Source organism: Equus quagga, chromosome 11 (assembly GCF_021613505.1).
Source record: "Equus quagga isolate Etosha38 chromosome 11, UCLA_HA_Equagga_1.0, whole genome shotgun sequence".
NCBI lineage: Eukaryota > Metazoa > Chordata > Mammalia > Perissodactyla > Equidae > Equus > Equus quagga.
The window spans coordinates 110,034,829-110,059,156 of NC_060277.1; the positions used below are offsets into that span (position 1 = coordinate 110,034,829).

Here is a 24,328-nt window from a genome sequence, read left to right on the forward strand (position 1 = left end):
CAGAGTCCGGGTCCGCTACCAGAAGCGACAGAAGCTGCAGTTTGAAACCAAGCTGGGCATGAATTCTCCTTTCTGAGCCATTGGCCATGGTGGCCACAGTTGGCCTGGTCCTTGGGACTAAAGCCAGACCCATTTCTGAGTCTAGGGAGTTGGTATCATGAATGTTTCAGGGTTTGCTCTTGTGCCCCCTGGCATTGGAGGCCCAGCTTTTAGTGTCAGATGCAGCTATTGTCCTGAGCCCTGGGGTTTATTGTGGAGGAGCTGACAAGCTGTGGCCTCGGCATCTGGACGTCCTGGTCTTGAATGTATGACCTCATGTCCTTAGTAGAGGGGCTGTTAGCCCCCTCCATCTGTGGGCTGCTGCCCTTCAGCATCCCCTAACCTAGCGCTCTCTGCCCTGGAGTCTCTGGGCAGAACCATAAACCCTGGGGCCAGAGCCTCCACTGTTTTTGGAAGAGCAGTGGCAGCAGCCGTGGGTGGCCTGGCCAGCTCTCAAGGCTGCTGTTGAAGGCAGCTGTAGTGGCACATCCCCCTTGCACGCCCTCATGCTGTCAAGCAGGGGCCTGGATGTGGCCGAGTACTTCCCCTCCCTCCCTTTATGGGGGAGCCTCACGCTGGGACCTGAAGATGGAGAAGAGCCCCTGTCTGCCTCGTCCCAGAACCTCTTCCTGTGCCTGCCTTCAAGCTGGCAGCAAGAGTCAGTCTTGGCTGAGGGCTCCTTCTAACCCCCAGCCCTAATTCTCCTGTGAGGATGTTTTTACTGGTGTATATTTTTTACTGGAAATGAGCCTTTTAGGAATGAATGTAGACTGGTTCGTATTAAAACTTGTAAATTGCTTAAGAAAAACCTGTGGCTGGTTTCGGCCAGTGAGGGACCAGAAGGCGACGGGGGGAGGGCCCAAGTCTTCCTCTTTCCACGTTGGCGGGAGCCCTCATGTCCAGCTAAGGAGACCCCTGGACTCAGAGGTCCGTGGCACAGATCCAAACACACAGCCTGATCACGTGGAATGACACTTTCATTGGTGTTAGTTGGGGGAAGAGGTTAATGGTTACAGAGCTGGGGCCTGGGCCAACCAGGTCAGGCTTCCAGCCCCAAGGCAGGTGGTGGGCACTCTTGCTGTGGTCCGAAGCCCCTCCCCCACTGCGTCCTTTCAGTTATAGATAGAATAAATTCCATTTAAAATATATGCATTTCTCTCTGCTTAAAAAATAACATTTACAGTTGAAAAAGTTTGGACTTTGGAGATCTGTTTCAGGGATCTGTGAATACCACTGCCCCCATTCCCCCCAGCTTTGCCTCACTGAAGGCAGGCAGGGGCAGGAGCAGGGGCTGGCCTGGGCATTGCCACTGCCACCAAGCAGGCCCCTGGTGGCTTATTTACATGTCCTATGTACACCTGTGGGGACCTGGCCAGATGCATGGCTTCCTCCAGCCTCTCAGTGCCAGGACGGCACAGTGAGTAGCAAGAGGACCTTGGCACAGGGACTTGAGACACCGGAGGGGCAGAGAAAGCACCCTAGAAGCTCTGCCACCATCTCTCTCCCTTGGAAGGAAGCTCTTACCAGGGTCCCTGTCCAAGGGGTAGGGCTGTCCGATCAGATTACACACTGGGAGGGGGCTTTAAGAAGTCAGGTTCTCATAAGTCTCCGGCCCCCCGCGGGGGCTACCCCGCACTAGAGCTGCAGTACTGTGAGCTACTGGCTTGGAGGAGCAGGAGGGACCCTCCTAGAGTGGCAGGAGCTTCTGTGCTGGGGCAAAGGCAGTGGATGCTGCAGGTCATGGTGGGCACTGCTGAAGGTGACAGGCGGGTCTAGCTCAGTCCAGCATGGCATCCAGCTGGTCAGCCAGGGCATCGAACATGGTGCTGATGTCATCCAGAATGTGCTTGGTGGAAGTGCCAGGGGGGCTGCAGCAGGGGAAGGACTGGGTCAAATCAGCCAGCGGTTGCACCCTGCCAGCCCTGGGCAAGGGGGCTGTTACTAAGCACCTGCCTGGTTGGTGCCAAGCGCTTCCCGTGCATCTTCTTTTAATTCTCACAACCTCCCAAGTCAGTAGGAGTACCGTCCCTTTCTTACACACGAAAGCACTGGGGCTCAGAGGGGGAAGTGACTTCCCCAAGCTCACTTTCCTCGAAGTGGCAGCCACCAGGATTCCCCGCAGTCAGATCTGGGTGACTCCAGAACCTCGGTTCCTGCCATTCCAATAGGGACCTCCCCAGCCTGAGGACCTGCTTGCGAGGATCCTGTCCCCAACAATCCCAGGACGTCCGGGAAGGGGATCCTGGAGGAGCTGCTCCTAGCTGCCGCCACCTCTCTGTCCCTGCCCAGCACCCAGCACTCCTTACCCCTCTCGCTCCTCAGTGCCAATGCTCTTCTCTGCTGCCCGTAGCGCAGCTGCCAGGGATGAGCTGGTCTGCTCCAGTCTCTGCTGGGCCCGGCCTGAGCCCATGGCCCCAGTGCTCTCCGGCCTTGGAGGGGGCACCGGGCGGGGGCCTGGCCGGGGAGCCAGCTTAGGGCCAGAAAATGCCAGCTGGGTGCAGGCCACAGACACAGGCTTAGGGGCTGTTCCTGCAGAGACAAAAAGGTTGGCTTGTGACTTGGCTGGGCTGGACACAGCGCCCGCAAACAATGCCCTCTCCCCACAGGCCCTGCCTCATACCTGCTCCAGGCACCTTGATGAGGGCCGCAGGGGGAGTTGGGGTCTCTGTCTCCCCATGCCGCCGATTGCCTGCTGAGTTTTCCAGAGTTGGCCCAGGGCAGGGGCACACGTGGGGCTGGGTTGGGGGGCTGGGGGAAAGAGGGGCTGGGGACCCTTGAGTTGGAAGGTTGGTAGGGTCAGGCCGAGGAGGGCTGGGAGAAGCTGAGGAGGGGGACTCGCTGGGGGTCTGGGAGGGCAGGGGGGCAGAGGAGCTGGGAATGGCACCAGCCACTCCAAAGGCTAGAAGTGCCGTCTGCAGGGGCTCTCTCTCGCGGCATTTGGGCCTCCGCTTAACAGTGTCTGACTCTGTGAGGTTGAAATCGAGGCCGGCGGGCACAGCCGTCTCCCGGGGTGGAGGGCCAGCTGGCTTTGGCCGCTGTTTGATAGTCAGGTTCCCCTCCTCTGCAAATGGTAGCCCTTCCCCTGAGCTGCCCCGAGATGGGGGTGTCCCCTCGGGCCCTGGCTCCTCCTCTGTGTCCGAAGCAGGCCCAGCTGGGGCAGGTGGGCCAGGGGGCTCCGATGGGCCCGTTGGTTCACTCAGTGTTCGTCTTCGGGGCCCCGCAGTCCCTTCCTTGGGCCCTGGGCTTCCATCCAATGGAGGCGGCTCCGGGGTGGGGCCAGAGACAGAACTGAGGCGTTTAGGGGGTGGGGGCGGTGGGCCTTTGCGACGGGCCCGCAGGGCAAAGGACTGGCTTCGGGGAGCCCCTCGAGTTGGGGTCGGGCTAGGGCTATTCCGGGCTAGGGCGCTGCGTCCTGGTCGCCGAGTAAGGGTGGCATAACTGCCCAAGGCACTGCCCACTGGCCCTTCGGCCTCCCCTTCTGCTTCCCCTTCGGCCGGCCCAGGGCGGCTCAGGCTGTGGGACCGGCGCTTGGGCCGAGGCGGGTCGGGAGGAGTGGCAGAGGGGCCAGCCAAGTAGGAGAAGGCCCGGGGTGGACCAGGAGGTGGCCCTGGGGCTGGGCTGGAGGGCGAGCTCTGCGGGTACATAAAAACATAAGCAGGGGGCCCCTGGCTAGGAAGTGGGGGACAAAGCTTAGGGGGTCTCTCTGTGCCCTCTGGAAGGTTCCTCTCCTGTGGGGTGCTGGGGTCTCCACCATTGGGCTGGGGGGCAGGCTGTTCCTGTGAGTGACCAGACCCTCGTGAGCGTGCTCCAATGCTCTCCTGGCTGGGGGAGCGGGCAGGGGGCAGGGGGAGTGGCTCGGGGCCACCCCCCGCCATGGCTGCCTGTAACTCTGGGCTCAGCTCACTGCCCTGAAAGGTCAGGAGGCGTGGACCAGCCGCAGCTGGGCCATCCCCATTCTCTAGTCCCTCGATGGCCATCAGCTCCGGGCCCCTGGCCAGCCGACAGCCACCTTCACCTGGGGCCTCCCCCTGGAGTAGGCCCCGCCGAAGCTCAGCCAGCCGCTTCACCCCCAGCATAAGCTTCTTCTGATGACCTAAGAGGGGGTGGATAGAGGTGGCAGGGTTAGCTGGGGCTGGGAAGGGTCTCCCCAGTCCCTCCCAGACCCCATTCTCTCTTCTGGGACTGGACCCTAAAAACATTTTGGAGACCCTTGGAGGCAGGTGGGAGCCCAGCCAGAAAGCTGTCCTCACCAAGCTTGTTGACGCCGATCTCCTGCAGCTCCTCCCAGGTGAGCTCGGCCACCAGCCCCATGGAGTCGTAGCCACTGCTCACCAAGTGCTTGTGGTACTGCGGCAGCCCCAGCGCACACAGCCACTCCAGCAAGTCCGCCTGGAAAAGCACCATGGTCGGAGCTGGCTCCCTGGCCAGCAGTGGCCCCCAAGCCAGGAAGGCACCGCGGCTGAGGGTGGGAGCCTATGCCGGCCGTCCACTCACTGGAATGTAGTTGGGCAGCCACTCGGCAATGCTGAGCTGGGCTATCTCTGAAGCGATCTTCTTCCTGTGCCCAGGCTTGGTCACCCCAATGGCCGTCAGATCCTGCCACACAGAGTTGTGCCATCAGGACCCCTCCTATGCCCGCTGGGCCCTCCACTGCCCTCCACTGTGGCACCTACCTCAGGCGTCATGCGGCTGATGGTTGGCACGTCGTAGCCAGCCTGCAGAAAATGGGTGGTGTAGCCCTCTAACTGGAACTCACTCAGCCAGTTATGAATGGCCTGAGCATCCTGTGGCATGGGGGAGGGGAGGTGAAGTTAACAGAGCTGAGTCTGCTGAGGAGGGGCCATGGCCACAGCCCAGCCATCTGCCCCAGAATCCCCTAAGGCCTGGCCTGAGCAAGAACTTAAGTCCATACTGAGGCCCATCCCACCCCCCGTCCTGGCCCACAGCCCACCCCCTACTGGGGGTCCTTCCCCTCCACACCTTCCCCTCCAGCAGCTGCTCCGGCCTCACATCCTGGGTGAAGAGCTGCTCCCCAGAGCGGTAGTTGGCCAGAGAGCGGTGACTCAGGTTGTCTTCGAGGAAGAGAAATGGAGTCAGAGGTGGCAGGATGATGCAGTGCCAAGCCCTCAGCCTCCCTGCCTGCACCTCTCCCAGCCCACCAGGCCCCATCTCCCCTTCCTACCTGCCAGGGATGGAGGGTGCAGTCCTGGCAGCACCTGGTCCTCTCCGGCAGAGGGCAGTGGCTGGAGACAGGGAAGGAGCTGATTCTATTTGGGGAATTGGCAGTAGGTGGAGGGTCTTGCCCCAGTCCCAACATCCCCTCCCTCCTACCTGGGCATTCTCAATAAGGAGGCCAGTGCCGTGGCCATTGGTGCCCTCGGAACTCTGCCCGCTGCCAGCACTGCGGATGCTGCCCACGCTGCCCTCGCTGCCCACGCTATTCCTGTCACCTGCTGCAGGGGCAAGAAGCAAAGGGGTTAGAGGCCCAGTTGGCGCTGCCAACAACTGATTGGCAGCTTGCCAAAGCTAGACACCCACCCCGGTGCCCAATGCTGACCTCCGGGAGGGTGTACCTGGGCTGTCTGGGCTGAGGCCCACCCGAGGGAGCTGGCCATAGGTAAGAGGGTGCAGGGGGTCGTCAGCAGGGGGCTGCGGTGTCCGGGAGAAGCCAGGGCGCAGGGGAGTGGGTGCAGAGGGGAGGCGGGCCGCAGGGACGCCCACCCGCTTGCTGACCACCTCGACGATGCCCGGGGGGAAGTAGCCCACACGGTCTGTGCCCCTCTGGCTCTCATGGATGTGGCCCTTCCAGCGGCCATCGGGATGCTGCTCAAGCACCTGTAGTAGATGGGGGGGGGGGGGGGGGGCTGTCGACAATGGTCCCTTCCTCGACCAAGCAAGGACCGGCAGCCAGCCCTGCAGCCACAGTTCAGCTCTTCCCCTACCCGCAAGAAGCTGGCCTCTGATGCTCAAGTTGGCCCACAGTTCTGCCCCTGCCATGAGCATCCAGCCCAATTCCCTGTGTGCATCCAGAGCAGACAGTCAGCCTGGGTTCAAATCCCAGCTCAAGTGCTTGCTGGCTATGTGGCCTTGGGCAAGTAACTTTAATTTCCCTAAGTCTCGATTTTGTCATCTCTAAAAAGGACATGGCGATAGTGCCAACTTTACCTGGATTTGGGAAGAATTCAATGAGATAGCGCACAGACCCTGGTCCACAGTAGGTGCCCAAGTAAGTGACAGCAATCATTAGTGTTCAAAAAGAAATGTCTGCCCCAGGTCCTCACCGTGATGACGTCCCCTGCCCGGACATTGAGGGCAGTGGGATCGTGGAGGTTCCAGAAATCCTTGAGCGCTCTGACCTTGAGGATGCCCGAGGCCTCTAAGAGAAGACGGCGGGCAGGTGTCACCTGAGGGTCCTTATGGCATCTTCCCACCTCTCCTGTCCCCTTCATGACCCTTTCCCAGGTCCCTGCCTCATCATCCCTGCAGCACCTCCACCTGCCCAGCCCTGGGCCCAGAAGTGTGATATCCTGCTCCTGGACACCCACTCCTGCTCCACTTCCTGTACCTACCGGAGTGGTTCTGGAACCCTGGATCCCACACTCACCCCGCAGTAGCTGCTTGATCTCCCGGCTGGCCTGGGAGGTGGTGAACTGATTCACAATGTCCAGCGCAGTCTGGTTATACGTATTCCGAATGTTGACATCCACCCCACCCTGGGGGCACAGTGCAGAGTGAGCATGCAGTGAGGGCTTTGCTCTGCTCGTCATTTACCCCAATCCTCACGAGGGAGGTACTACTTTCAAATTTTACAGATGAGGAAATGGCAGCTCAGAGACCAGGCTGAGGATGAGCTCAAGGTCGCTCGGCTAGTAAGAGGCAGACTGCGGCTCGAACCAGGTCGGTCTGCTCTCCAGCCACCCATGTAAAACACCACGGTTGCGGTGGACGCCCCCCTCCCGCGCCTCCCCAGCCAGTCTTGGCACTTGGCGGGGCTCAGTGTACACCTGCGGGCTGACCAGGTGCCCACACCCACCTCCAGGAGCAGCCGCACCACCTCGGTCTTGCCATACAGTGCAGCCTCGTGGAGCGCCGTGCCTGTCTTGGTCTGGCGGTTGATCTCAATCCCGGCTCTCAGGAGCTGCCTGCGGTTGGGAGGGCATGTCACAGGGGTGGGGTGGGGGCAGGAGAGGAAGCCGACTGCTGGGGGCTGGGAGAGCGATGCAGAACAAGGGTGAAGAGGGCAGCAGGGCAGGGCACTGAGGGGACATTGCCAGTGCCACTGAAGGGAAGAGGATGAGGAAGTGGCGGGCCTTTGGGCAGGTACCTGATGACCTCTCTGTGGCCATTCTTGGCAGCCAAGTGCAGGGGTGTGGTATAGTTGGGGTCACATGGGTCCTTGGCCTCGCCCTCCAGCAGTGCCACACATAAGTGGCTGTTCAGAAGCAGCTGGGCCACCTGCAGCAACCAGCACCCAGGTAGGGCCTCCTCCTGACACCCCACAGATACCCAGGACCCAGCACCCCAAGGGCGGTAGGCCTCACCTTGAGCCGCCCAAATTCACAGGCCAGATCCAGGGGCGTCTTCTTGGCTTTGTTGACCAGACACGGGTTGGACTGATGCTGGAGGAGCATTTCTGACTGGGGTGGGGGGAGCTGGGTGAGGGTCTGGCCTGGCCAACAGCCCACGCCAGCCCCGGCCCCCTGTCCCAGTGCCCCTGCGGGCAGGCAGGCTCACGTACCACCTCATAGTGTCCGTACTGGGCAGCCAAGTGCAGCGGGATCTGCCCGTCCAGCGACGCGGCATTGACAGCTGCAGAGGCCCGCAGTAGCAGCCTCACGGGCTCCAGCCGGCCCTGCCAGGCCGCGTAGTGCAGCGGCCGCATGCCTGCAGGAGGGAAGAGGTTTCTGAGGGAGGTCCTGGGACAGTGTCGGGTCGGGGAGGCAACTGAGCAGAGCCTAGAGCCACCCCAGCTGGAGGAGAAAGAGACCCAGGGGGAAGCATTGCTAGCTTCACCCGGGTTTGGTGAAGGTCTGGCTGTATGGGGTTGGAGCCAGAATCCCACTGTGCCCGCCACGGATCATCTGGTGACCTCATGACAGTGACATACCCTCTCTGAGCCTCAGCCTCCGCATCTGGATAATGGGATGTCAGTACCACCCACTACTCTAGAAGGCCGTGAAGATTGAAGAGGTAAAGCATTTGCAAGCCCAGAGAAGCTGTTAGCTTCACATTGAACAGAACATCCCTTAGCATTGCTATGAGGTAGCAGGAGTTAGCTCTGACCACAGGGTCTGGGTGGGAGGCATGCTGGGGTCTCACCATTGCTGTCCTTGATGTCAACGGTGGCCTGAGCCTCCAGCAGCAAGGCTATGAGCTCCAGGCTGCCCCCCAAGGCAGCATGGTGGAGAGCAGAGAACCTGGGGTGATGGGACACAAGGCAGGGGGCATCAATGAACAGTGCCGCACCCCTCAAATCCTGGTCTTCCACACCAGACCCAGCCCGGGGGCTGGCAGGGCTGAGAGACTTGCCCACTGCGCCCCTGCACCCCCACCCTGCCAGCCCTGCCGTGGGAGCGCAGAGCAGCCGGGCTGCAGCATAAAGGGCTCAGTGTCTGGGCTGAGAGGCCTGTTTGTCTGGCCTCCCTCATCTGGCCCAGGGGAGGGGGCCGTGGGAGCAGGAGCCTGAGGGCTCCTACCCTCCAGGGAGAAAAGGGGCCCCCTCAGAGAGGCACCAGGGCCCCCTTCCCTCACTCAGGGATAGCTCCACAGGCAGGTAGGCGGGCAGGACCCTCTCTCTCCCACCCAACATGGGCAGGGCCCACAGCTCTCAGCAAACACATTTCAAAGGCCAAGTATGAGAGGGGAAGGGACTCTGGGCCCCAGGTCTTTCCCCCTTGCCCCTCCCCCACCCCCAGCTCTCTGGAGGCATGGGGGCTCACACTCACCCATCAGCATCCTGGTAGTTGACGTTGAGTCTCTTTGTGGAGCCCAGGAGCTCTGGGGGTCAGAGCAGGAGGCATCAGGGCACCCTCAAATGATCTGCCCTCACCCGCGCCCTTAGTCAGTGCTCCCTTCCCACCCACCTCCAGAATCCAGCTGACCTCTTGGTGTGCAGGAAAGCACCTGCCCCATGGCCTGTTAGCCGTCCTGTCCCTATGGCTCCCCAGCCTGGCCTGCTGGCCCATCAGCTCGAGGGCTCCGAGTGCAGAGAACCACTGCAGCAGAGGCCCGGCTTCCCCGGGCCCCCAGCCCAGCTTGTTTATAGAGCCAAAGGGGGCAGGGAGGGGGGACTGGCGTGCTGTGCCCTCAATAGACAGGCCCACGAGTGCATGGTTAGCATTCCTGCCTGAATGGGCCAAGGAGGAGTCTCATTGTCCCACTGGGCGAGGGGGCTGGGAGAGAAGGGAGAGGGGCACTAGATGCTCGAGAGTGGAAGGGCAGATGCCAGGGCCAGACTCAAAGGCCACAATGTCCAGCCCTGGGACATCCTTGAGTAGGGCATGGTGGAGAAGGTGGTACCAGACAGACCTACCCCATGCCCCAGCTCTGCCATGTACTAACTGTGTGGTCTTGGGCAAGTCACGTAACCTCCCAGACTCAGTGTCCTCATCCATAAAATGGGCCAATCACAGAACCTGCTTACAAGTGTGTGAGTACCGTGCCTAACCCCTGTCAGCATGCAAAAGACGGGAGCTACCACCACAGCCATCCTCACTTGTCAGCCATCATTATTAAGATGCTGTCCTCCAGCAAAGGCCCCTGTCAGGGGAGGAACTGCGGGCTCTGCACCCACATGCTCCTGACAGAGATGTCCATGTCCCGGGCAAGGGTCTCTCTGCCGGGTGGTGGCAAGAGGAACTAGGGGCCGGGGCAGGATGCTGGTTCATCTCCCACTCAGGGACAGGAACAGGATTCATGCAGGTGTGCTCCAGGCATGAGCCAGAGCATGGGAGGGGGCGGTCCCTCGTGAGCGTTGGGGAGTGGAAGGGGAATGCCTGTCACAGGCTGCCCCTGCCTCCTGCTGGAACCCACCCCTGCTGTGAAGGAGGAGGCCTGGTTCAACCCTGCCGGGCAGGGTGCCAAGCATGCTGGTCCAGGCCTGCCCCCCAGGCCCTAGTGGGCCCCTGAATACCCCAGCAAGACAGGGCCTCATTCCAATAGGGAGGGCCCAACACTGCAGTGAGGAGCACGGGATGGGGAGGGAGATGATAGCCACACTTAAGGCTGAGCTGAATTACGAATTACGTTACTGCCGAAAAGGTAAATACAGAGCCAAGGAGTGACGAAGGAGGTAAGGGGGTGGCGGCACTACGAAGAGACACAGGCCTCCCCATCTTCCTCTAGCCCCCTTGGAAAGTCCTTGTCACACAGAACCACTCAGGGCAGTGGACAGCACAGGGGCTCTAGAAGCAGGAAGTGTGTGGTTCAAATTCTTCTCCCTCTTACTTGTGGTGAGACCTCAGCGAGCCACGGTCTCTCTCTGAAACTGAGTGAAGAGGACGAGGTCAGCAGGGAAGAGACACAGAAAGTCCTGCATCCCGCCCACCTTCCACCTGCTGCCAGGCTGGACACCCCGGGATGGGGCAACTCAGCGACGAGATGCAGCCCCTCCGGGGAGTGGCAGGACAACGTGACAGGAGGGACAGGAACAGGGGCAGGGACAAGCTGGGTGGCTGTTCTTTCCAGAACAATGGCCGGAAAGGCGGTGGGGGAGAGGCTCACAGTGACTGGGCTGGGGACCTTGGCGGGAGGGCGGAGGGTCCCGGTTCCTGGCACTGGATCCAGGCACTTCCCCTGGAGCACAATCTTCTTCCCAGGCCCGGCTCCGGGGGCGGGGGGGGGGGGGGGGGGGGGGGGGGGGGTCACTCCTGACTTAGGCAGAGGATGTGAGCTCAGTGGGCCACCCCTAGCCCACCCCATTTCCTCTGGCCAGAGAAGGAGACAGCTCAGAAAGGGAGTGGGGGAAGGAAGGAGAGAGGGCAGGGGCAAGGCCAGGGCAAGTGCGCCCCTCTCCTCCCAGCCACCTGCTCCCTGAAGAGGACCTGGGTGAGCAGGGAATGCTGGCCCCAAGCGACCAGACATCAGATGCAAGAGGCTGAGGAAGCATCTCTCTTTGGACAGCCAGAAAGCTCTAGCCACCCCCCAGAGGAAAAAGGGGAGCCCTGACCCCTCCCTCCTGGCAGTTTCCTTCGCCTCTCTGTGGTATGGAGCAGGAGTTCCCAGCTTCCTTTCTGAGAACTGCTTTAGAATCACCTGGAGAGCTGTCAAAATTGCAGAGTCCCAGGCTCTCCGGATGATTCTAATTCTGAGGGAAGACCAGGTAGTCCGCACTTTCAGAACAATCCCAGGTCATTCTGATGGGCAGCCAAGGGTCAGGGCACAGGCTTGTCTCTGATCTGCCACACAATGGCTGTGTGACCTTGGGCAAATCCCTAACCTTCTCTGAGTGTCAGTTTCCTCATCTGTAAAGTACATATAGAAATACCGATCTCACAGAGAACTGAGGGGATTACAATATTTGCAAATGCCACCTTGTGATCTCCTTTTTGTCATCAGTTTTCCCAAGACCCCGTCACTCTGTGCCTGTCCTGTCACTCTGTGCAAATCCCTTAGGGGCTGGGGAAAGGGACAGCTTCCCCCACAGACATTTCCCCCAGGGCACCTGGCTGCAAAGTTCCCGCCATCAGCCTCCAGACCGCACCCGCTTGCCCTCCCAAGGGCCTCACTTTGAGGCCCCAGGGCTGTGAGGCCAGCAGCAGCTCAACCAAGGCCCCACTGGGCAGGTCGCCAAAAACAACACAGAGGTGAGGGGAGGGGAGGAGTGGTTCCCACTCTTGGGCCTCCAGGGCCCTCTCCTGGGACCTCCTTAGCACCTTCCCTCTCATTGTGCTCACCCTGGATACACTTCCCCAGGGCACAGAGACCCCCGCCACAGCTCCCTCTCCCTATACCCAGGTCTCTGCCCTGATGCCCAAGCAGGAGCAGCCTGTGGCTCCCAGGCCCTTAAAATCCTTCCTTCTGGCACTTGTGCTCACAGGTATGGGTGGGGATAATTAAATGTCTTCAGGTAGCCTGAGGGGCTCTTTCCCTTGCACAGGACCAAGGTGTGTCTTGGGGCTAGAGCCCCAGCACTGGGGGGGGGGGGGGGGGGGGGGGCAGGGGGACCCGCACGACCCCCCAGCCCCCCTTGCACAGTGTGATGCAGGAGCCACCTCCTGCCCCTGCTGTTCCAGGAACTCAAGGGGACAAGTCCAGTGTCCTCCTGGGATGGCCTGGAGAGCTGGCCCTGAAGCCCAGAGGTCTACTGTCCTTGGGGGTCTCACCACAGAGGTACGTAAGAGAAGGGGCTCAGGTGTGGCCACCCATGCATGGGCCCTCACAACCCTGTTAAGACCAGAGCCCCCAGGTTATGGAGAAACCTCCAGAAAACTAGCTTTGGCCACCGCCCCCCTGCCACCCTCCACCACCACCACTAGGGGACACTGGCAAATAGGTCAGGGGCAAAGGGGCTTTAGCAAGCAGTTAGATAGTGTTGAGCTTTGTCTTGAGCAGTAGAACTCTCTCTTTAGAGGTGTGTTACAGCATCCCCATTAAGCTAAGACACAAATGCAGAGACGCCCTGGTTGGGGGGAGGGGGGTGGCCGATTGAGCTCTAGCTGTTCAGTCTTTCCCAATCCACTGCCAGAAACCCCATGGCTCCAAAGAACACATCTGGAAAACCACCTGCTAGATGACAACCCCACAAGGGCAGGAATTTTGGTCTGTTTTATTCACAGCTGTGGCTCAGTGCTTAGAACAAAGCCTGGCACACAATAGGCATTCAATAAAAATTTGAATGAACGCACTTCAACTCTTCTACTTTACAGGTGAGGAAACTGAGGCCCAGAGAGGTTAAGTGATTTCCCTAAGGATGCACAGCAAGGGGGGGTCCCAACTTCCTCTCTGGCTCTCCCACACAGAGGCACTTGTACAGAACCAGACAGTCCTCCCACCCCAAGTCCCCAGATCACAGTGACCCCCAAGCCTCTCTCTTTGGCCTGAGCACTCAGAGAAGGGTCTCGGCTGGACAGTTGCTTCACCAAGTACTCACTTGTCTTAGAAGCCTTGACCTTAGCCACCAGTTTCTGCACACCAGTCACATCTCCGTTCTTGACAGCGAGAATCAGGTCCTGTTCACGACCCATTCTGGTCCCCAGGCTGGGCTCCAAGCTCAGGAGTCCAGGGCAGAGGCACGGAAACTGGTCTAAGCAGAGGTGTCAGAGCGCCATGCCTTGGCCCTTTGGAGGGTCAGGGGTGCCGGGGGAGGGCGTCTGGTGTCCCAGACAGTGGGCTTCTTGTCAGGCGCTTGACGGGTACTCCCTCAAGGTGCTTTGTGAGCTGCCGCCACAAGCAGGAAAGCCGATTGCTGAGTGGGTGGAGGCTGCGTGGAAATCTGGACGGATATCAGCTTGCAGCTTCCGATGGCCCCAGGATGGGCCAGGACTGGGCACACCAATCTTCCCAGAGTGAATCAGGAACACCAATGTCTACCCAGAGAGCAGCCAGCATTCCCTCGGGCCTTGGGCAGCTGCAGGCAACAGGTCTCAGGGGTCTGGAAAAGGTGCAGAGCCCCTGCTGAAGGCTGGGTCAGAGCCTGCAAGGGGCCCAAAGCAGGGCTCAGAGGACAAGCAGGACAGGGCCTCCATGGAGCCCCCAAACCATCCCGGCTGCCCTTTAGAGTCGAGGGAGAAGCCGAGCACTCAAGAGAGGAGGGAGCCACCATGAGTGAGAGGAGTGTTTGGAGGGGGGGAGGTGGTGTTCTGGGAGGGAGAGGCTGAGTCACTGAGGCCCCAGGGCACTTGGCAGCACCTCAACCTGGGGCAGGAGGGGCCCTGGCAGCACGACACACTGGGGCAGGCCGGGAGCAGCCTGTTCTCCACAGCCTGGGGCTCTGACACCCACAGACAACTGGTAGGCCAGGAGGTGGGGCCCAGGAGGGTCAACACAGGCAGCAAGGCAGGGGTCACTCCCAGACTCCTCCCTACCTAAGCTTTACTAGAATAGGTGGATGTCCTAGCCCCAGGGTTCCTTATGAATTCAGAGGGTAGAGTGGGGAAATTATGTCCCCCCGTTTCTGGCGGGGCTCTGCCTGCTGGACAGAAAAGCTTTACAGCACCTGTTGCTGACCCATCCTCACCCTTCGGGCGGGATGGGGAAGCAGCTGGGCAGAGAACAGAGACAAGAGCTGGGACACTGCTGGCAAATGGGGCCGCCCGGCCCCCCAAGCCTGAACTTGAGGCCCAGACCCTCGACTTTACAGCAGAAAAGCTTACGTCAGTTCCTCAGTGGCCGCAAGTTTGTTGCCCCAGTCCTGTGGCATGAGCCCCGCGCAGGCCTGGGGCCCTGGTTGGGGACCCCTCACTCCCAAAACGTCTCAAGCCCAACCCAGATGGCACTCCCGCTCATGGCCCGCGGCCGGCATTGGGGGAGGGCGCCCCTGGCAGTGCCTGGGGTCGGGCTGGCTCCCCCGCCCCCCGGAATGCCCGTCCCGCGCCGCGCAACCCCCCAACCCAGCCCAGCCCAGGCCGATCCCGGGAACAAAGCGGCGGGAGAGACCGGGACCGCCAAGCGCCGGAGAGATTGATGCGGGAGGACGGAATAAGGGGGCGCGAGGAGGACGGAAGAAGCAGAGAGACGGAGGCGCCCGCCGATCCCGCAAGAAAAGTTAGTTTGTGCCCGCCCTCAAGGGTACTGACCCCCAGCTCAGGCCCCACAGTCTCACCTCTCGCAGCCGCCCCGCCGCGGGTCCGGCTGGCCCTGCTCGGCCCCTGGCAGTCTGGAGGGTGGCTCCCACCGTCCCCCTTACCCCTTTTCTCCTCCTTCTCCTCCTTTTCCAAGGCCGGCTCGGCGCCTCCCGCAGGAAATCCCGCCCCTCCCCCCTCCCTCCCGCCGGATCGGGAGCGGAGGGACCGTCCCGGCCGCGCAGTCGGGCTGTCAGTCAGCGCGTGTGGCCCCGCCCCCACCCGAGCCAGGCCCCGCCCCTATCGCGCGCGTCCAGACCTGGGGCGCTGCCCGGTCAGCGCATGCGCCCAGGTGAAGCTAAGGGGGTTTGGGCGAGAGAGCGTACCACTGTGTCCTGGTGGTCGATCCTGGGCAACGTGGGGCTGTAGGGTTCAGACCCGAGGGCGAGATACTCTGGGTGTGACTGGGTGGGTGAGAATAAGTGATGTGAAGGGGTTTGGGAACTGAGACTCCAGGACCCCACTTGGGAAGCCCCCTTCCTCTTGGCCCCTCCCTCCTCCTGGGACTCCCGCAGCGACCTCCGCCCGCGGCCAGAGTCCTCGACCCATAGCCTCTGGTCGGAGCAATGGTGCCACCTAGCGGACAGTGTCGGAGCGGCCCACGGTGGCGGCGGCAGGGACCCCAGCCTCGAGGAGGTGCTAATACAGGACTGGGGAGGCGCTTCAGCACCGTCGTGGGCCGGACAGCGCCTCCTACCCCCGGCCCTCGAAACCTGGCTTCCAAGCCCCCTGGAAGGGGCCCAACGGAAGACCCTGAAGGAACTCTGAATCTCCCCAGACTGCACCTGACAGCCCCCGGTGGCCTTAAGTTTGCAAAGCTGGAATTTGAGAACCCACCACTCTCCCTTTAAGCCCCCTCGCCTTCCCTCCTTGTCCAGCCTGGGTGGTGGGGACTAAAGCGGCCCAGGGCTGCGGAGGGGAGGGTCACGCCTTTGACTATTCTTACTACACTTTCAGACGCCGGGTTCCTCAAGTTTTACTAGGGAGGATCCCAGTGGAGGGCTGGGGACAGGAGAGGGGAGCTCCCGCAAATCCAGAAACGTGCAAACTCTGCCCCTAGAATCGAGGCACATGTTTGCTGGGAGGCACTAGGACCCAGGACAGCCAGGAAGGCGGAAAGCGGGCGGGGCGGATCCGGAGACAAACCGAGGCCGGATCCCCGGGCGCTAGGGCCCCGCGGAGCTGCGGCGGTGGGCGGGGCAGGGCGGCGAGCGCGCGCGCGCAGACGCGGAGGGCTGCCCGATGGAGCCCGGAGCTGAGCCCGCCGCCGTGGAGGTTCCCGCCGGGCGCGTGCTCAGGTGCGGCGCGGCGCGGGGGGCGCGGTGAAGGGACGGCGGCCGGGGCCCAGCCGGGCGGCCCAGACCGCAGGGTGCTGACCCCGCCTCTCCTCCTTCCCCAGCGCCCGGGAGCTCCTCGCCGCCCGCTCGCGGTCCCAGAAGCTCCCCCAGCGCTCTCATGGCCCCAAAGACTTCCTCCCCGACGGCTCGGCGGCCCAGGCCGAGCGGCTGCGCCTGTGCCGCGAGGAGCTCTGGCAGCTGCTGGCCGAGGAGCGCGTGGAGCGCCTGTGAGCGGGGCGGGCCGGGCCGGGCCGGGCCGGGCAGGCCAGGGGCGGGGCCGGGGCGGCTGGGCGGCCGGACCCCATAGACTTCTCGGGTGGACAGACGGAGCCCTCCTCACTCCTCGCCAGGGGCAGCTTGGTGACCGCCGAGTGGAGACCGGAAGAGGGCTTCGTGGAGTTGAAGTCTCCCGCGGTGAGCAGTGGGGCTCAGGGACAGGGGGCTGGCCTTCTCTGCCTTCTTGGCTGTTTTGTGACATTTGGTCTGGGTCCCACGCAGGGTAAATTCTGGCAGACCATGGGCTTCTCAGAGCAGGGCCGGCAGCGGCTTCACCCCGAAGAGGCTTTGTATCTGCTGGAGTGTGTGAGTGAGGCTCTGGGAGGGTGGGAAAAGGGTTGGGACCAAGAAACTAGTGTTTTTTTGTTTTTTTAACATTAAAAAAAATTATTGAGGTCATAATAGTTTATAACATTGTGAAATTTCAGTTGTTCATTATTACTTGTCAGTCACGGTATATATGTGCTCCCTTACTCCTTATACCCAACCTCCAACTCCCTTCCCCTCTGGTAACCACTAATCTGTTCTCCTTGACCATGTATTGATCGTCCACATAGGTGTGAAATTGTTCGGTGTTTGTATTTCTCTGTCTGGCTTATTTCACTTGACATAATACCCTCAAGGTCTGTCCATGTTGTTGCAAATGGGATGATTTTGTCTTTTTTTATGGCTGAGTAGTATTCTATTGTGTCTATATATATGCCACATCTTCTTTATCCAATCATCAGTCATGGGCACTTGGGTTGCTTCCACATCTTGGCTATTGTGAATAATGCTGCAGTGAACATTGGGGTGTGTAAGTCTCTTTGAATTGTTGATTTCAGGTTCTTTGGATAAATAGCCAGTAGTGGGATAGCTGGGTTGTGTGGGCAGAAGGACATGTGTTTACTGGAGAAAAAGTATACACAGCTGTATTCAGGGAGCGTGTAACCTTCCTTCCAGAGAAGTAGACAAGGATACCCTGCAGGGAGCAGGGATTCCAGTCCATGTTAGTGTTATTCCCCTCCCCTTCCTGGTTGGCCATATTCTTGCTGTGATGCTGGGGTGGGGTTGCCGCAGATATTAGAGCGGGGAAGTTGCCTCATTGGCTGTGCCACTGCAGGGAGGGCTTACAAGTTGAGCTGTTGGCCCCACTTCCAGGGTTCCATCCAGCTCTTCCACCAAGACCTGCCACTGTCTCTCCAGGAGGCCTACCAGCTGCTGCTGACCGAGGACACTGTGACTTTCCTGCAGTACCAGGTATCTGCCACTTTCTCGCAAGAGAGGAGCCACCCATCTGCTGAGTCGATGAATATTTACAAGAACCTACGAGGTGCTAGACACAGAGCCATGTGCTGGGGATACAAGACAGCGAAAGGCTCTGCTGTCACGGTGTTTACATCTTGGAGTTGGATAATAAATATAAGTGAGCAAGCAAATGAACCTGGTGCACTCCAACGTGAGGGGCTCAGGGGGAAGATAAGGAACCAGAAATAGACTGAGGAGTAACGCAGGAGAAGAACAGGGAGAGGTGGCGGCACAGATGCCCAGAGAAGGTCTTTCAAGGAAGAAGTGGTCGGCTATGTTGGAGGCTGCTGAGAGATCAAGCAAGATGGGAGACATTCCTGTATACGTCTCTCTGACATCTGATATGGATACGTGATATCTGATATGGAAACAGGGACACATGGATGAACATGTGACTCTTTACCAAAGACCACTCCCATCCCACTCATATCTGTGGAGGGGTGGGTGAGAGGGGATGTCTACCACTCTCTCCCATCTTGTCCATATTGTAGTCTGGAGCTTCACTTTTGTCTGCTTTGGTATGAAAATGTTCTGGGGTATAGTTCTTTTCCTTGTCCATCAGCTATCAGCTTTTTTGGATTTGTTTTTAAATCAAGAAACCACTAAATGTCATTTGTGCCCACAGTAACATAACTGAGATGGGGATTCATACTGAGCTCTTAGTTTGGGGAGAGTGTTTATAATGGAGCGTGGTCTAACCAGTCCCAGGGTTTGGAATCGGGGGGTGTGCAGGAGGGGCAGGGGAGGGGGCGTGGGCATTGGCTTCTGTCTGAAGAAACTATTTAGACGTCTGACTTTTACTTTTTTTTCTTCTGAGGTCTTCAGCCACCTGAAGAGACTGGGCTATGTGGTTCGACGATTCCAACCAAGGTAAATCCCTATCCCATTTCCCTCCCATTTGCTCTAGCCCTGGGAGCTGGCTGACTGGCCCCAAAGTGGGAAGTGGCCTCTCCTTACCTGGAATCCTTAGCTGGAGCTGGAGCTCCCTGGACATGGACTGAGGGCCTCTGCTGGAATTGCTCTATTGAGAGGCATGTTGGGATGAATCTGGGTCATTTCACCTTATCCTGGGTTATCTAATTGAGACCCATCTTCAGCCTGTTCACTCCACAGATAACGATTGAGCACCTACAGCTCACCGTGAGCATGGAGATGCAATACGGAACAGTGCCTGGCACTTAGTAGGTGTGCAGGCAGATTTGTTGAGTGCACGCACAAATGAAGGACTGAGTGAGGAATTAACAGTTGAGTAAGGTGTCACATCCCTGTTACTGGGATAGATGTTCTTTCCTTCTGGGGCCTCTGAAGATCATGAGTAATCCAGCATTGCTAAGAGCCACAGAGACCTTCAGACTTGGAGTAGAAACGGGTACAGCCTTTGCAGCTTCACAGTGTGTCATGAAAGCTCTAAAACAGGCACATCCTTTAATTCCTGAAAGTGGAATATATCCCAAGGAGATAGGCAGAGATGTGTGGGTGAGTTCACCTGTGAGAATGTTCATTCATATTCATTCGTTGAACAATGTTTACTGGGTGCCAGGCCCTGTGCTCATTGCTGAGGAGGAACAGAGAGCAAAGTCACTGCCCCACCTGCCCCGGCCCCTGCTCTGAGCTTTCACAAAACACCATCACTCTGTAAAATCAGTGAACTTGGAAACATCCTATGAGTCCAATTTGGAAGGCATGGTCACACAAATTAGAGTGTATCCCTTAGGGCAGCACTGTCCAACTGGACTTTCTGTAGTGATAAAAATGTTCTTTTGTTCTTTGTTGGTGCTGTCCAATATATGTGGCTTGTGTAACTGTGGGACTGAATTTTTAATTTTATTTAATTTTAATGGATTTAAATTTAACTTAAATAGCCCCTTGTGTCTGGTGCCCACCATATTGGACAGTGCAGCTTTAACGCCATAAGAAAATTGTGGCAGGGAAGAATGCTGTAGTGGTAAGGGGCCATGTCTGTAATAGGTTATTGAGTGGAAAAAAAAAGATCACACAGCAGTATGTTAGTACAACATCACTTCTGATACAAAAAAACATACAAAGAGAAGACAGTATGTGTTTATAAGAAACAAAAATGTTACAGTGGTATCCATGGCTTTTATTTTCATTTTTATTTTTTTGTATTTTCTAAGTTTTCTAGTCCTCTTGATTTTTCTCACCCGTGTTAATCATTTATTGCTGGCTCTGCCAGAGCCCTGGTTCCAGTGAGCCTCTGTTCAGAGGTGCCATTGGTGAGACCCAGAGGCCTAGCAAAGACTCATGGGCACGCCCATGTGGCTGCCTCCATGTACCCCAAGTGCAGATCTCTCTGAGGCCTCCGCCCTTGGGTGTGGCTCTGACCCTAGCCCACTGACTTGTCTTCTGGGCCAGTCCCTCACCAATTCCACTGGGAGCACCAGGCTGAGGAGGCAGATCAGTTGCCTGCCCCATTCTCACCCCACAGCTCGATCTTGTCACCTTACGAGAGGCAGCTGAACTTGGATGGCAGTGCCCAGCACTTGGCAGATTGGCATGGCAAGAGGAAGAGGAGCGCCAGCTCTCGGTAATGCCCACATTGCCACTCCCCAGGGAGTTCTGGGGAGCAGAGCTATTGAGGGAGTGCTGGTGTTTGGGACCTTGGAGAATGCATGGGTGTAAGAGCTGGGCTTGGGCAGCTGCTGTGTAGGCTCTGGGAGGCAGTAGGGCACAGGTGGGACATGTGCACCTCAGCAATCAGGAGCAGATGTGCTGCATTTCCTCCCATGCCCCTCAGGTCCATTAATAAGAAGCCCAAGGCCCTGGAGAACCCCCTGCAGGGGGTGGATGGGACACTCGAGAGACTGGCAGCCTCCAGCCCACCTCCCCGCAACCAGAACAGCCGATGCCCAGAGGAGAAACCCCGGGAGTCAAGCCCTGTAAAGGGCCCAGCAGGCCCTTTTCAGCTTCTGGGGTCCCCGGAGCCCTGCTCTGTCCTGACCAGGGAGGGGGTGGGGTGCAGAAACGAGAGTGGCAAAGTAGAGAATGGGGTCCAGGGGGCTTGTAAGCCACGCTGGAACTTTGAGCAGATCTCCTTCCCCAACATGGCTTCAGATAGTCGCCACACCCTCCTGCCTGCCCCAGCCCCAGAGCTGCTCCCCGCCAACATCACTGGGCGGGAGACAGACACCAAGTCCTGGTGCCAGAAGCTGAACCAGCGGAAGGAGAAGCTCTCCAGGCGGGAACGGGAGCAACAGGCAGAGGCCCAGCACTTCCGGGAGGATGTAAACTCGGATCCCGAGGTGCAGCGCTGCTCTAGCTGGTGGGAGTACAAGCAGCTGCTGCAGAGGCGGCACCTGCAGAAGACCCAGAGCCGCCCCCCACACCTGTGGGACCAGCCTGTCACTCCCTTGCTGAGTCCTGGCCAGGCAGACTCCCCAGGTACCCCATCACCCTGCCACAGCCCCACAGGCCACTGGCAGCTGAGGAATCACGAGACTTTGAAAGGGGCACAGATTAACCATGACTGCTTGAGGCTTAAGAAAGATGGGGAGGAGAGAGCTGTCCAGTGGAGTGGAACCCACAAGGGCAGTCCGTTCTGGGAACTGCAGAAGGACTCATGTGGGAAGGTTTAGAGTTGGCGAGTTAGTGCCTGAGGAGAGGCGAGGAGGAACAAAAACTATGGTCACATTCTTAAAATCATAAACAAATGCCTCTGGGTGGCTCCGCCACCGACTAGCTGTGGTCCCCTGTTCTCCCGACTCTGTTACAGGGGAACAGGGAGGTGATATGGTGGCCAAATAAAAGGAAGCCTTGCGGTATGGCCTGCATGTTAAGAACAGGGAACTCAGGGCAAGAATGGTGTTAGGGGATTCAGAACTACTTAGAATACCTATGGGAGCATGGTAGATTGTAAGTATCTAGATTTGGGTTGTCGGATAGGTTACATTTATATTTCAGATAAAAAAACAACTAATTTTTTTAGTGTAAGTATGTTCCAAATATTGCATGGGATACGCATATGCTAAACAAAATCTGCCAAATCTGACAATCCTAATATTGCATGGGATATGCATATACTAAACAAAATCTGCCAAATCTGACAATCCTAAACTAGATGGCAGATTCAGAAATGTCGGGAGTCTGTAGATGGCTGACTCCCCTCCCCAAGGCCTTATTCTCACTGTCCTTGTAGCCACAGTCCTTCAGCAGATCTCTGTGCTGCAGATGACACACCTTGCTGATGGCGGTGCCCGGTGAGTTTCCAGGTAGTGCCGCCTCCACAGTACAGTAGGCTGGCAGCTGGGATTTGACTCCTTAAGTTGGGCATGAACTGGGGAGTCATTCCAGGGATGCTGGCTAATATTCATGTGTGTCTAGGGGAGAGGGAGGAGCAGGAGACAAAAGATGGATTATCCTAATGTTCTGAGTTAGGCAGCCCAGCCAAACCCCTCACTGCCCCTCAAGTGGCACGTCACAGCAGGACCTCAGTTCAGGGGAGGGAAAGAGTGGCGTGGAAAGAAAAGATAGAGGAGGAAAGTCCCTGCTTCCTAAGGTTTCTCACTCTGTCCTCAGGCTGCTGGAGAAGGCTGGGGGCTTGGAGATCAGCTTTGATGTTTACCAGGCCGACGCTGTGGCCTCCTTCCGAAAGAATAACCCTGGCAAGCCCCATGCCCGGATGTGCATTAGTGGGTATGAGACCAGCAAGTGCTGTTCCTACACTGCTCCTAGTCCTCTTGTGAACCAAGTGTTCCCCCTCTCCACACCCCTGGCCCATTGCCAATCCCTGAGAGGAACCTAAGGTCCAGAGAGATTATGTGACCGACCTGTGGCCACACAGCCAGTTAGTGCTATGGGAACCCAAACCTCCCAGTCCTCAGCTCTCATTCCTGGCATTTTTGGGTAGTCTCTCTCCTGTGCCACTTTAGTCCCAGCTCACCCAGCAGAAGGGTGTGAATTGGAGGGATTTACAGGCTGAGAGTGGTGAGAATGTCACTCTTCCTAGTCCCCTTACCCAGGAGAGCCCAGGGGCCAGACTTCTTGTACCCCAACTCCTGTCTCAGTCTCCCTTCCGTGGGAGCCTGAGAGGACTGGGGTCTCACAGCTAATGGGGGCCTATGTCTGGGTCTCAGTCTAACCTTTATCCCTGCAGGTTTGATGAGCCAGTCCCAGACCTCTGCACTCTCAAGCGATTGTCCTACCAGAGTGGGGATGTTCCTCTGATCTTTGCCCTGGTGGATCATGGAGACATCTCCTTTTACAGCTTCAGGGACTTCACTCTGCCCAGGGATCTGGAACACTGACCGTGCACTTCTGGCAGGACCTGGGGCCTGCTCTGGGGGACCTGGACTAATCTACTCTCAGGGACCATCTCAGCTGCCTCCTACACCCAGACTCTGGCCTGTAGCTGCAGGGGCCAGTCTGGGCCGTGGCCCTGGGTGTCTGATGCTTGCAGGAGAGCGAAGCTCTGCCCTACACCTGGCTGCCGCAGTGCTTCCAAGCCCCAGGCCTGAGATTGCTGCCTTGCAGTGATCCTTCTGGAACTCAGCACTAGATTTCAGAGACTCAGAGAGGTGGGGCAGAAGAGAGGACTCTGTGCCTTTAAATGAGAGGGTGCCTGCTTCATGCAATAAAGCCAAAGCCATTAAAAGATAGATGCCTTTTCTGCTGGCTCGCAATACTGAACAAGTTCCCCAGCCCCACATCCGGTTGTCCGCGAAATTGGCTCCCAGGCCCTCACCCCTGCTTTGCCCACCTACAGAGAGCGCTGCTTTCTCTGGTGCGGGACCTAAGAGAAGCCCGCGGGAGGGCAGGAACGAGATCCAGCACCTTTCTCAGGGCCTGCGCCGGAGGGGATGGAAGTCACAGACCTCTAGTCATCTTGGCTTTCTGAAAGGGTAGTCCGAGGAGCGAGGCCCGCACTCCATCGGTCCTTCCTTGAACGCAGCCGGGTCCGAGTTGAAGAGTGCCCGAGAGGAGCCAAGTCGGAGTGGCTGGAACCCTAGTCGCTTGGAGCTGTGCGGCGGAACGCGCCATTCACGCCCCGAGCCTCGGGCCGGTCCTCCGCGCCCCTTCCGCTCCCGCCTCTCGTCGCTCCAACCCTCTCCCTGGCGCTAAAAACTCCAGTCGCTGTCGCTGTCCCTTGTGGCCTCGGGCGCCTGCCTGCCTCAGCAGCGCCTCGGAGGAGGGGGTTCCAGGCTTGGGGCTCGTCCGAGGGGAGGCTCCTCGCAGCGACGCCTCGGTCCCATGCCACCTCGCTCTTAAGCCCCGAAAGCTGGCCCTGTGTCCGCCCGTCACCCTCTGATTGGGTTGAGCGCTCTCAGGAAGAGCCCGACGGGCTATGCCCCTCCCTTGGCAGCCCGGAGCCGAGTTGTGGGAGGGACGGCTCCTCTCTGCAGTCAGCCTCGGAGGTGGCCCTAGGCCCCCGCGCGTTCCGGGAACTATTTACTTCTCCGGGAAGCGGCGGGACACTGGGCGCGGCGCGCCGTCCTGTGGCCAGGTGCGCGCAGGTGAGGCCGGGGGCGGGCCGGCAGCGCCTCGTGCCTGTTCACGCGGGCCGCGGCCCCGCCCCCTCGCTCCTCTGGGCCGCGGATTGGCCCGAGCGCGGCGCCCGCGCTGCGCCCCGGCCCGTCGGCGGGGGGCGCGGCCGGG

The 24,328-nt window shown here is 59.0% G+C and overlaps 4 protein-coding genes across 17 annotated transcripts in view; 3 read left to right on the forward strand and 1 right to left on the reverse strand.

Moving 5' to 3' along the window:
- TMEM94 (transmembrane protein 94) overlaps positions 1-1,185 on the forward strand; it is a 33,380-nt gene extending 32,195 nt beyond the window's left edge. For all 10 annotated transcript variants that reach the window (XM_046674852.1, XM_046674848.1, XM_046674843.1 and 7 more), the window contains one exon: positions 4-1,185. In XM_046674852.1, the coding sequence (XP_046530808.1) occupies positions 4-76 (73 nt within the window). In that variant the 3' untranslated portion in view covers positions 77-1,185. The remainder of the gene's footprint in view (positions 1-3) is intronic.
- Positions 999-14,957, reverse strand: CASKIN2 (CASK interacting protein 2). 2 transcript variants are annotated; one of them, XM_046674854.1, is made up of 20 exons: positions 14,801-14,957; positions 13,130-13,630; positions 8,985-9,036; positions 8,359-8,456; positions 7,778-7,923; positions 7,581-7,676; positions 7,364-7,494; positions 7,073-7,181; positions 6,644-6,752; positions 6,321-6,415; positions 5,613-5,874; positions 5,371-5,492; positions 5,222-5,282; positions 5,020-5,111; positions 4,713-4,823; positions 4,534-4,635; positions 4,290-4,428; positions 2,660-4,132; positions 2,346-2,568; positions 999-1,907 (listed from the first exon to the last, which is right to left on the reverse strand). In XM_046674854.1, the coding sequence occupies exons 2-20, from the start codon at positions 13,221-13,223 to the stop codon at positions 1,817-1,819; spliced, it is 3,606 nt and encodes a 1,201-aa protein (XP_046530810.1). In that variant the 5' UTR covers positions 13,224-13,630; positions 14,801-14,957; the 3' UTR covers positions 999-1,816. The 2 variants fall into 2 exon arrangements, with proteins under 2 accessions (XP_046530810.1, XP_046530812.1); XM_046674856.1 differs by having other exon boundaries at positions 13,130-13,672; positions 14,801-14,947.
- Positions 14,958-15,970: 1,013 nt separating this feature from the next.
- TSEN54 (tRNA splicing endonuclease subunit 54) lies at positions 15,971-23,342 on the forward strand. Of its 3 annotated transcripts, none has more exons than XM_046674771.1 (11): positions 15,972-16,117; positions 16,219-16,383; positions 16,507-16,570; positions 16,655-16,738; positions 17,573-17,671; positions 18,537-18,589; positions 20,166-20,264; positions 20,475-21,118; positions 21,873-21,933; positions 22,253-22,369; positions 22,830-23,342. In XM_046674771.1, the coding sequence occupies exons 1-11, from the start codon at positions 16,062-16,064 to the stop codon at positions 22,978-22,980; spliced, it is 1,593 nt and encodes a 530-aa protein (XP_046530727.1). In that variant the 5' UTR covers positions 15,972-16,061; the 3' UTR covers positions 22,981-23,342. The 3 variants fall into 3 exon arrangements, with proteins under 3 accessions (XP_046530729.1, XP_046530727.1, XP_046530728.1); XM_046674772.1 differs by having other exon boundaries at positions 17,618-17,671; XM_046674773.1 differs by lacking the exon at positions 21,873-21,933 and having other exon boundaries at positions 15,971-16,117.
- Positions 23,343-23,901: 559 nt separating this feature from the next.
- The window catches only part of LLGL2 (LLGL scribble cell polarity complex component 2), a 37,475-nt gene continuing 37,048 nt past the window's right edge, over positions 23,902-24,328 (forward strand). For both annotated transcript variants that reach the window (XM_046674768.1, XM_046674770.1), the window contains exon 1: positions 23,902-24,176. In XM_046674768.1, coding sequence (XP_046530724.1) covers positions 24,018-24,176 — 159 coding nt within the window. In that variant the 5' untranslated portion in view covers positions 23,902-24,017. The remainder of the gene's footprint in view (positions 24,177-24,328) is intronic.